Source organism: Microcaecilia unicolor, chromosome 8 (genome assembly GCF_901765095.1).
Source record: "Microcaecilia unicolor chromosome 8, aMicUni1.1, whole genome shotgun sequence".
NCBI classification, from domain to species: Eukaryota; Metazoa; Chordata; class Amphibia; order Gymnophiona; family Siphonopidae; genus Microcaecilia; species Microcaecilia unicolor.
The window spans coordinates 213,121,564-213,133,362 of NC_044038.1; the positions used below are offsets into that span (position 1 = coordinate 213,121,564).

Genomic DNA, 11,799 nt, shown 5'->3' on the forward strand with positions numbered 1-11,799 from the left:
GAAAGAAGAGCTGCCACAGATGGAGATCCCATCTTGGAAGGACTGTGCAGACCCTACAAAGCCTTTTCTGTTGGGCTGCCTCACAGATGATGATGCTTGCTGAGTGGGAGGTGTTAGAATCCTTTGGGTACCACGCTCTTGGACAGTCTCTACCCTTTCTCTGAGAAGGTTTAGGTACGTTTTAATTCATCCTCCCAAGGTGGATGCCTTGGTGACAGCTGTGACAAAACTACCTTCCTGTTATGAGAAATCTTAAAGAGCTGAGCCATCCTGCACTGGAATAGTAGATTTGTTCCTCAAACAAGTGTTCAGCACTTTGGTGCTTGGGTACAGACTTTTGGTCTGCAGCAGTTTTATCATGAGGGCCCTCTTGCAGTGGACGCAGCAGATGCCTGCTTCACAAGAACTGGCATAGTTTGAGTCTGGAGTGGCCACCTAGGCGGATATTTTTTATTATACAACTATGTCTGCATCTCTCCAAAGTTAGTGGTTGCTCTCAGTTGGCTTTGGCATTGGGCTCTGGCACTGGTTAATAGCCTTATCGCTGGTCCCCCACAAACTCAAGAATTCATGGTCAGGATCCCTCTCTTTTTTTCTGTGGAAGCAACTTGTATGATAGGTCCTTCTGGCCCATCATCTCAGGGGTGTTCCCCTGTATCTTGTACAGTGGATAATTATCACCAATGCAAGCTGAGGTTGGGGTGGGGGGGCAGGGGGAGCTTATTGTCTGGAACAACTCATGTAAGGATGATGGACCATGAGGAAGTATATTGAAGAATCGGTCACCTAGAAAAAGGGCCATTTTTGCATGGCTCTGAAGAACTTCTATCCACTGCTACAGGGGAAGACTGGACATACTTCAACAAGTAAAGCAGGATTAGAAGTGTGGCAGTTGTGTAAGAAGTTGGCTTGATTGCAGTGGAACAGAATGTCATCTGGTGGCAAAGTGGTGGGTGTCCCTTCTCTTCAAAGTGCTTCTCGGGCAAAGACTGATGCCCTGTAACAGTCCTGGCCAGAGCGGGAATCTTTCTACATGTTTCTTCCACTGTCTTCGATTGGTCATGTGCTTTAAAATTTGATGAAGTGCCCATTTTTTGGAATCCCAGTGGCTGTGGACTAGCCCCCTCATGTGTGCTATGTGGATCTGGTTCATTTGTTGGTAGGGTCAGTAGTATTTCACTGCTCGTTGCAAGGTCTTCTACATTTAGGGGCTGGTCCTAATAGAACATCTGGATGACGGGAGGGACAGTGCCAGTGGTCGTGGCTTGGGAACATTGCCTCCTGGCGGCTGAACTTGGAAAGAGTTCTGATTGGAGGAGGTCTTCAGTGGGTGGGCTTGGGGAATCCCTACCATCCACAGCAAGGGTGCATTAATTTTGGGTGAGCCCCCTCCCACCCAGGCCTACCTGTGGCTATGCCACTGTACTCAACAATTTTTTTTCTTTGGGCCCAGAAATATCAGTTCCCACAGGTCCCTGGGTTTTGTTTTGTTTTTTCAATTAGTGGTATGGATGACTTGACCTCTCTGTGAGCGAAATGGCGCCCTAATGCATCAACATCGAATAAGTTATATATGGATGGTAAGGAGCTCCTTTTGTCAGATGCCTCAGTTTTTTAATCTGCCCAGTTCTATCGTGGATAGAGCTACAAAGATTAAGACCAGAGTTTGTGGTAGCGCCTCCGCAGAGCGGTGATTGCTGAAAGCTCATCCTTGTTGAGTAATTCTCCCAGTCTTGGGTAACTGTGTTCTGGGAAAGTCCTGGACATGAGTTAGGTGCAAACATTTACATCAGCCTTTGAGCTGGCGTGAGTGCACTCACGTAATGTTAGTTGCGTAGATGAGAGCTTAGGTTAGTATTCTATAAAAGCAGTTGCGCATGCATCAACCCAGTAGCTAAATTTCAGTTTCATTTTCCCCCTAAATGTGTTTTCTCTCTCTCTCTCTCTCTTTCTCTCTTTCTCTCGTTTTCTCTCTCTCTCTCTTTCTCTCGTTCTCTCTTTCTCTCTCTCTCTCGTTCTCTCTTTCTCTCTCTCTCTTTCTTTCTTTTCATTCATTTTTATATGATGTCAAATAATCTATATGTTCATCCTTTATTTTCTTGATCAGGAAAAAGGCCTGTTCCCTATGAGCCTCTATCAAATAATTTTCTACAGAGAAATTTTGGAAACATCGGTAATGCATATTATGGACCACATGAGAAGAGAACCTGATTATTCACATTTGCTACAAGAAATGGTAATCTATTGATTGTTGTATAAAATAAGCCATTGATTTACCTTTACTGCAGCTATACTTATCACTTTAAGTAGAATTAGAACAGGGTGATTAAATAAGTGAACAAAGTGTGTTTGCTTTATTCTTGAAGTCTACTGAAATGAAGAGAGTTTTTTTGGACACCATCTGTGAGAGGTTTCCTTTGTGTTCCTCTACTGGGTTTTTTTTTTTGCCTGGTGTCCTTTATAATATAAGGCAATTTTAATGGTCCAAGTAAACCCGTGAGGATACTAAATTCTCAAACGAAAACACAGCTGTATCTGATATTTACCGCCAGCCATAGACCTAGTGATAAAGAATTTGTGCGGTTATGACTTGCGCGCATCAGATCGCACCAGAAATGAAATTACTGCAAGAGCCGCACGGTAACCAGGCCGTAACTCCATTTTGGCGCGCGTTGGGCATGCATAGACACTTATGCGGCTTAGTAAAAGGGCCCCTTAGTTCCAAACAGCACAAAAAAGTTCTTGAAAGTTTTAAATATTTATTTCAACAAAATTCACTAATTTCAATGCATATCCTTGACTTTTACAAACATATCTCTTATAGAAAATGTCATCCGTGCTCTGCAAAATATGAAAATAATTTGATGAAGGATTATACTATCTTGGAGCATTTTTTTAAAGCATCATCAATATATATAAAAGGCGAGTGTCGTACTCACTCGCAAATGCGCAGTAGAGACCTTCTCTGCTCCGCCCCCGCGTCAATACGTGATGACGGGGGCGGAACAGAGAGGGTCTGTACTGCGCATTTGCGAGGGAGGGACACTGCCGTCGCTAACGCTCCCCCCACCCGGAGTCGCCGCCGCCACCCACCCTCCACCCGGTCGGTCCCTCGCTCAGCGAGGGTCCGGGAACGCAGCACTGAGCTCTGCTGAGCTGCCGTCGGCTTTCCTTCTTCTCTGCCTGTGTCCCGCCCTTGACGACGTTACGTCACACGAGGGCGGGACAGGCAGAGAAGAAGAAGGAACTTGGAAGGCCGACGTCGGCTGCTCAGCAGAGCTCAGTGCTGCGTTCCCGGACCCTCGCTGTTCCCTAGCAACATTCCATGTAGAAGGCTGCGCAGGCTTCTGTTTCTATGAGTCTGACGTGCAGGACGTCAGACTCACAGAAGCAGAAGCCTGCGCGACCACATTGGTGATCCGCAAGGGCCGACTTCTACATGGAATGTTGCTAGTGGAATAGCAACATTCCATGTAGAATCTCCAATAGTAGCAACAGTGGAGGAGTGGCCTAGTGGTTAGGGTGGTGGACTTTGGTCCTGAGGAACTGAGTTCCATTCCCACTTCAGGCACAGGCAGCTCCTTGTGACTCTGAGCAAGTCACTTAACCCTCCATTGCCCTATGTAAGCCGTATTGAGCCTGCCATGAGTAGGAAAGCGCGGGGTACAAATGTAACAAAAATAAATGTGCATTATTTATTGAATTTCCCAAAGTACACAGTACCCTATTTGCCTAAGAAAAAGTGTCTGCTCAAGTAGCAAGGGCAGATATAATTATGAACTTTATGTTCCCGATTAGTGTCTGCAGATTTAAAAAAAAAGTACTTGGACTTGACAAATATCTGCTCCGTTGAAAGTTGTCTTCTGTGTGTGTAACTATAACTGGAGGCACTTATCTTTTCTTCTAAGAAAGTTTGAAGCTACACGAACAACCATTAGTCTAGAAAAAGAACCACAAAAGACTCCACGAGGAGAGCAGTTTTTAAGCATCTATTGTATGCTAGTAAAAATCACTGTTTGAAAATTGCCCCTGGTTTAAGTTTGGGCATCAACATAACTGCTTTTACCAGCGTTCAGAATAGACACCCTGGAGTGTGTTTTTAAAGTCAGGCATGGAGTACATTTCATATTTTATTGGGTTTTTTGTTTCATTGTACTTAGCCTTGGGCTTCTTTGAAAAGTCTGGATAATAGAGTGAGGAGTGTGAAAAGATGGAATTTTTAATTTTTTTTTTTTTTTTTTTAATTTACCCATGTTACTTTCAAGGGAAAAGTACGTGCAGAGACTTGCATTTTCTCTGTCAGAGAACATATGTTCCCAGGGAAAGTACGAACAAAACTCATGCAAAGCCTGTAGGTGAACGTAGCCATGGAATTTTGCATTTATGTGAGTGACTTTCAAAAGCTTGTTCTCAAAGCTGAGCAATAGGAAAATTTAGTGTCGTGAAGAATCCGGCTTGCCATCACCTGACATAATACACTTAAGGGGCCTTTTTACTAAATTGTGTTAGGCCATTAACGCACATTTAGCATGGGAAACACTCTAGTTGCACGTTAGTTTTATTTTATTTTTTACATTTTTGGGGGGGCGGTGGCGTCATGGACGGAGAATAGGCATGGAAGCATTAACCAGCTAGTGCATTCGCATTACGACACGCTAAAAACACAGAGTTAGTACGAGAGGATATGCCTCCTAAATAGAAGGCAGTAAATACTCTCGCGTTAACCTTTTACACGTACTGCGCGCTAATACGAACATTAATGTACCACCTGGAAGAATTTTTTTTTTTTTTTAAAGCCTTAAATTGTGCTATGGTAAATCTGGGCTTAGTGCATGGAAAAGTTCTGCTTTGGAACAACATGGGCCCAGACTTCAGTGCAATTTTAATAAAACAGCCCTTAAGCTACCGAACTAGTATGTTGGATTTCCAATGCGTTTAGGGACCCTTTTACTAAAGCTTAACGTGTGCTACATAAGCCCATTTGATACCTTTGGGCTTCTTCTTTGTTACATTTGTATCCCACATTTTCCCAACTTTTGCAGGCTCAATGTGGCTTACATATAACCGTTAATGGCGTTAGCCGATTTCGGTCTGAACAAATACATAGTATGAATGAATACCAAGTGATATTGTGGTAGAATGAGGTACATGTAAGGTAGGTACAGTTGGGGGGAACTTAGAGAGGAAAAGGGGGAAGAAGAGACACATTTTTGATGCTGCCTTTAGGTCCTAATCCTTATTCACTTCTTCAGAACACTTATTTTATCTTATCTCTTGTTTGTCCTGTTTTGTCTGTCCTAATTAGATTGTAAGCTCTGTTGAGCAGGGGCTGTCTCTTCATGTTCAAGTGTACAGCGCTGCGTACGTCTAGTAGCGCTATAGAAATGATAAGTAGTAGTAATATTCGTTACAGTCTTTGGTTACATTATGTCGCAAGTGTCCAGGTATTTTTATGTTGGGTAGGTGGGGTATGCTCTTCTGAACAGGTCTGTCATTAGTGCTTTCCGAAAATTTAGGTGGTTGAGCGTAGTTTTTACAGCTTTTGGCAATGCGTTCCATAGTTGTGCGCATAGGTAGGAAAAGTTGGTTGCATAGGTGGATTTGTATTTCAGTCCTTTGCTGCTTGGGTAGTGGAGGTTTAGGCATGATCGTGTAGATTTTGTGGTGTTTCTGGTTGACAGGTCGATGAGGTCTGTCATGTAGCCCGGTGCCTCGCCGTAAATAATTTTATGAACAGTCGTGCAGATTTTGAAAGTGATACGTTATTTGATTGGTAGCCAGTGCAATTTTTCTCTTGAGTGGCTTGGTGCAGTCAGAACGTGTTTTTCCAAATATAAGCCTGGCTGCAGTGTTTTGGGTGGTTTGAAGTTTCTTTATGATTTGATCCTTGCATCCCGCATAGATTCCATTACATTTAGTGTATGCTAATTCTGTTTAGTATGTGCTAAGCTTTAGTGAAAGGGTCCCTTAATGTTTTGAGGCCTCTCTTCCTCAGTTTAAAAAAGCCATCAAACGCAACTTTCCGTTAGCATTTTCTTCTGATTACGTAACCTGTTTTGTTTTAATCTTCTTTTCTTGTCTCCTATTGTATTCCACTCCTTTCTTTTTCTCTCTCTCCTTGGATTTCTCTCCTATTTGTTTTTCCTTTTTCTGTGATTCTTAAATAATTTATTTTAAATGAACTGCTTTGCTGTGCCTTTTTGGCTTTAACGTGGTATATCTCTTATCTGCAAATTTTTAATTCACATTTACACAGTCATAAAACTATGGGGTCCTTTTATAAAGGTGCGCTAGCGTTTTTAGCATGTGCTAAAAAAAAAATGTGTGCACTAAACTAGGGTTACCATATGGCTCCAGAAGAAGGAGGACAGATTGAGTGGAGGAGTGGCCTAGTGGTTAGTGTGGTGGACTTTGGTCCTGGGGAACTGGGTTCGATTCCCACTGCAGGCACAGGCAGCTCCTTGTGACCCTGGGCAAGTCACTTAACCCTCCATTGCCCCAGGTACAAATAAGTACCTGTATATAATATGTAAGCCGCATTGAACCTGCTATGAGTGGGAAAGCGCGGGGTACAAATGTAACAAAAAAAAAAGTCTGTTACACTTGTGGTGATGTATGTTCAGCCTTCCAACCCCCCCCCCCCCCCCCCCCCCCAAAAAAAAAAAAACCCACTGTACCCACATGTAGATGCCCCCTTCACCCCTTAGGGCTATGGTAATGGTGTAGAGTTGTGGGGAGTGGGTTTTGGGGGGCTCAGTACCCAAGGTAAGGGAGCTATGCACCTGGGGCCAATTTTTTGTTTTTGGAAGTGCCCCCTAGAGTGCCCGGTTGGTGTCCTGGCATGTCAGGGGGGGCCAGTGCACTACAAATGCTGGCTCCTCCCACGACCAACTGAGTTAAATTTCGCCGGGTTTGAGATGGCCGGGCCCGGTTTCCATTATGGCTGAAAAACGGAGCCGGCCATCTCTTCTCAACCCAGCGATCGATTTAGCCTGCCCCAACCGTATTTTGAAAATACAGTTGGCTCCGCCCCCTTGCGGAGCCGGCCACAAAGATGGCCGGCCAACTATTTGGCCGGCGCCGTTCGATTATGCCCCTCTACGTGTCCTCATTTTTTTGGAGCCATATAGTAACCCTACGCTAAACGCTAGAGACACCCATATATTCCTGTGGGCATCTCTAGCATTTAGCATGTGCTAAAAATGCTATTGCTCCTTTGTATTTGCAATCTTTAGTCTAACTTTTTTTTTTTGTTTGTTTGTTTCTTGTAGGTCTGAATGCAGAAGCACATTCTTTGTGGAACATTGACTGAACATAACCCCATGTAAATTAATGGTGAAAGCTACTGAAATAAGCGGAATATGCTTTATGTATAAAGAACACTACAGTTCAGTTATAAATTTCTATCAAGTAGCAATAAAATTATAGTTCAAACAGCTGGCATCAGAAAGAGAGAGAAAAGTATGCTCTTTTGATGTTGAATCATATTTTTTTTTTTTTAAAGTGTTGACCAAATATTTGGGGCAAGAAAATGGTGGGGGGTGGGGGGGGGGGGGAGGTTTGTATACTTGAGTGCTGCTACAAATGTTTTTTTGCTTGGAGGAATATATATATTACTTGCACCTCAGGTAATGTGTAAATATTTAAGATGGGGGAGACCTTTTCGTTACTTGCATTGGTTTTGCTACCATTGTACGTAAAACATCTCAGATATTTTGAGTTATTCTAATATTCTGCTTTTTGATTTTTGTTGTTAAAGTATGTCCATCTTGTCTTGTTATAGTTTACAAATGAACGGTGCAGTATCTTTGTCACAATGTCATCCCATTTGTGAACAACGATAACGCACCACTGGTGCTGTGGTACAAAACTCAGTCCATTGGGCTGCACACTCCAAGAGTGCCCAGAGCTGTTAAAAATATGTTTTTCTCAGAACCCACAAATATCAAAGAAACGTTGCAAGAAGTTTTCGTCGCTTCTGCTTGTTTGTACCACTTTTCTGTAAAAGCCTCCCTGATACAGCTTTTGTGAGACATTATCTGCTCTTCCTTTTTTGAAAGTTGTCTCAACACTGTTAAGATGCTCCATTCCTGCTGACTAGTATTTTGTGTTTTTTATGTTGGGAATTAATTCTCCCAATAACTGTTAGGCACAATTCATTCAATAAAAGGCGGACTTCTTAGTTGTCCTTTTTATAGGTCAACTTGATGTACAGTTTGGACTCTTATTTCACTGTGGATTATTATGACATGAGCGCATGGACAGTATTTTTCAAATACTACGGATTTAGTCTAATGCTTAAACAGAGCTAAAGGAATTCAGGGCCCTTTTACTAAGGCAGGTAGGCGCCTACATGCGTCGATTTGGAACTACCGCCTGGCTACCGCGTGCCCCTCGGGGGAGTAATTCCGTTTTTTTATGCTTGGCAGAAAATATTTTTTATCGCCTGGCGCTAACCGGGCAGTGTACACGTGCTGGCGATTACTGCCCGGTTAACGCACGAGATCTTACGGCTAAGTCAATGGGTGGCAGTAAGGTCTCAGGCCCAAAATGGACGTGCACCAATTTTTAATTTTGCCGCGCATCCATTTTTGGCCAAAAAAACAAAAAGGCCCTTTTTGCAGGCACACTGAAAAATATGTATCCAATACACGCGCCTCCAACAGGGCAGGCCATTTTTCGGCGCATCTTAGTAAAAGTACCCTTTGGTATGTAGGGAGCCCTTTTTACTTAAACATGCAAAAATATCACGCATTTGTTCTTTAGATCATTTTCTTTGTTTTGATTTTTGCAGGTCATGCACTAATATTGCCATTACAAGACCTGCAAAACGTTAACACAGGAGTATGTAGCGGCGACTCCTAATTAGGAGTACTAGGGATCGTTTTACTAAGCTCAGGCAAAAGGAGGTCTGTGCTGGCGCAGAGGGTAAGAGGGTGGGTTTTTTGAGGTTTTTTTTTTTTTTTTTTTAAAGAAATGGTCGTGCGGCAAGTGAAGCTTTTGCTGTGCGGCCATTTTGGAGGGGGAGCACTTACCACCACCCATTGAGGTGGAGGTATGGGTTCCTGCCCTAGCCCGATTACCGCCGGGTAAACACTGGCACTGCAAAAAAAATTATTTTTGTAGCGTCGGAAATGGCGCATGCTGGGGGTGGGAATTAACCGCCGGGCTGCTACAGTAACCCAGAGGTACTTCCGGTTTATCGAGTGGTAAGCCCGGGCTTACCTCCGCTTAGTAAAAGACCCCCTAAGAGCTCCAGTATTACAGCTGCATTAAGCAGTTAACCAGCTACTGTGGTGTTGGTGCATGCTAATGTAAACAAGCTCGTTCCCCGCCTGTGCCACATCTGCTTCCAAGAATGTTTTAAGAAAATTCTTGGTGGGTAGTTGAGCACTCAATAAGAGGGAAAATACCACATAACGCTGAAATGTGTTTGTTCAGTAGCCTGTTCTCGTGCCCTAACCGAGCATTAAAAGCTTAGCATCCTTTAGTAAAAGGGCCTCTTTTATGCCTGTATCTTTTTCAGGTCCTTTGCTTCCGTGTACGGATTTATTTTAGTACATGAGGGTGTTTTATATGCTTGTACGTTATTTGCATCCATATGGCCTCTCTTGGTTTCTTAGGTATTTCTCCTTTTAGTAGATACCACATCTGTAGTACTGAGATCAATTACTCTGTGGTTGAGAAGTAACAGCCTTCATCCCCTTGGGATTGGAACTGTATAAGTGTGGAAAAAGTAAAATTTCTGAGGCTTTACTTTTATTTTTCAAAGTGTCCTTCCAGTTTTGTTTTGTTTTATTCTTTGCATTTTTTTGTTTGTTTTTGTGTGTGTGTTTTTGTTCTGTTCATTTGGTTTGGAAGACTTCCATTAACCCATTAGTGCTTATTATGGGAACATTGGGCACTAATGGGTTAATACGAATCATCACAAGCAACAACTGTAACAGAGTGACTGAAACATTTTGGAAAACACAGTTTTGATAAAAAGTACATTTCTCAGACTCTGCTTTTCAAAATGGCCTAAATTTGTTTGGTTTCGGAGTTTGCTATGTTGCCATTGGCGTAAGTGTGAATCACGTACTTCTACCACCAGTGGGAAGGGCCAGATACGTATTTATATGAAGCAAAATAATTGCTTTCCTTGCTGAATAACCTGCTGTGGCCTCTTTTTTGTTTGCAAGTGAGCCACAGAATGGACCAGTCAGTATACAGCCATCGCTGTTGCAAACCCTCAGTTGTGGTTATGGAACAGTCAAAACTGCACAAGAATATTTAGAAAAAGTATGAGTAGTTTACATTTTTGAAAACTTGAGCAATCTAAGACAAATTATTAGCAATTAGCTGCTATTCAAACCAGATAAGATTTTTAGAGACCTCTCTAGCATAACAGATGTTTTGTATAGAACACAAATATATTTTTAATGTTGTGTGATGCCTAAGTGAGCTTATATTTTTTTTCTATAAAATTCAAAATGTATCATTCAGTTAAATGAATTCTGCTGGGTAACATTTCTTGCTCATAATACTTGTTACATTGGCCTTACTTTGTACCTACTTCTTCATTATGATCTAAGAGCAACTTTTCCCTGAAGCGAAAAATGATGCTTTGAAAATGCCTAGGCATGTAAAATTCTGAATGGGCTCCCATCTTGCCTTAATTTTCTTATGAAAGCCATTGTCCCTTACCAGGCAAATAAGTACTGTGTATTCATTTTTGCCTAACAGCTGCCCAATTCTGCTGCCATTTCAGTGAAGGTTTGGGTTTAACAAAAAGTGCTCGTTTTGGGATGTACTGTACGAGAGGGTTAGAGTAGGTGGCTGCTTAATCTCCCAGGGCCCCCCCCCCCCCCAAAAAAAAAAAAAAAAAAAATCAATAGTACCACACGATTGCGGGCGCGGAACTTAGTGGGAGAAAAATGCCTTGGTTTATACTTAGTATGTGGTAAAAGCCAGGCTTTTTCTGCACCTTTAATTTTCCTTGGGAGTGACTGGCATACGGTGGCTCTCACACTCTGCTGTACATGAATGAACCTCACCAGCAACATCTATTCACACTACCTGGGAACGTCAAACAGCTCCTTAACGGAGCCAACCAAACTGCCGATTTTCTAACCCCCCCTCCCCCAAAGCCTGTCTTTTTAAAAAAAAATCTTTTAGCAATATCTGATGTTGAATTGGGTTGGGGCAGGAACAGTTTCCCAGGTGCTCCCGCCCCTTGTTGGCAGTGGGTTCAAAATGGTGCGGGCACCCTCATGGGAGTCTCTACTAGCACAAGGGTCACGTTGTTGCGTAAGGGTTTGTGCGTCTGTCTTGATGCTGAAGCAATAGCATTGGTTAATTGTATGTACTACTATTAAATTCTAACCCCCCCCCCCCCCCCCATTTACAAAGTCGCACGGCAATGCTGACACAACCCATTCAAAGTGAATGAGCTGTGTCAGCATTACCGCACTGGCAACTGCTAGTGTGGCTTTGTAAACAGGGAAGTTAAAACTGTAAGCAACATCTCAGTAAAGAGCAAAAAGTTTAAATTTTATAAGCTGTCATTCAAAATATTTAAAAAAAATCATCTTATGCCATTTCATGACAATTCTTCAACCATATCTAGCTTTCTTTTTTTAAGCTATCCCCCACATTACAAGTACTGTACAGTAGAGAAAAATTGAATATCTATTTTTCCACACCTCATTCTTGATGCTGTATAAACAGGAGTGACACCACTGCTACCTCATCTGAGGATAAACATGATACCTCAGTGGCCATTTATTTTTTAACATGGGTGTGTTTTGTTCTATAACC

The 11,799-nt window shown here is 42.5% G+C and overlaps 1 protein-coding gene across 2 annotated transcripts in view; it reads left to right on the top strand.

Moving 5' to 3' along the window:
* The window catches only part of ZNF217 (zinc finger protein 217), a 51,340-nt gene extending 42,988 nt beyond the window's left edge, over positions 1 to 8,352 (top strand). For both annotated transcript variants that reach the window (XM_030212195.1, XM_030212194.1), the window contains exons 5-6: positions 2,108 to 2,236; positions 7,272 to 8,352. In XM_030212195.1, the coding sequence (XP_030068055.1) occupies positions 2,108 to 2,211 (104 nt within the window). In that variant the 3' untranslated portion in view covers positions 2,212 to 2,236; positions 7,272 to 8,352. The remainder of the gene's footprint in view (positions 1 to 2,107; positions 2,237 to 7,271) is intronic.
* The last annotated feature ends 3,447 nt before the right edge of the window (positions 8,353 to 11,799 follow it).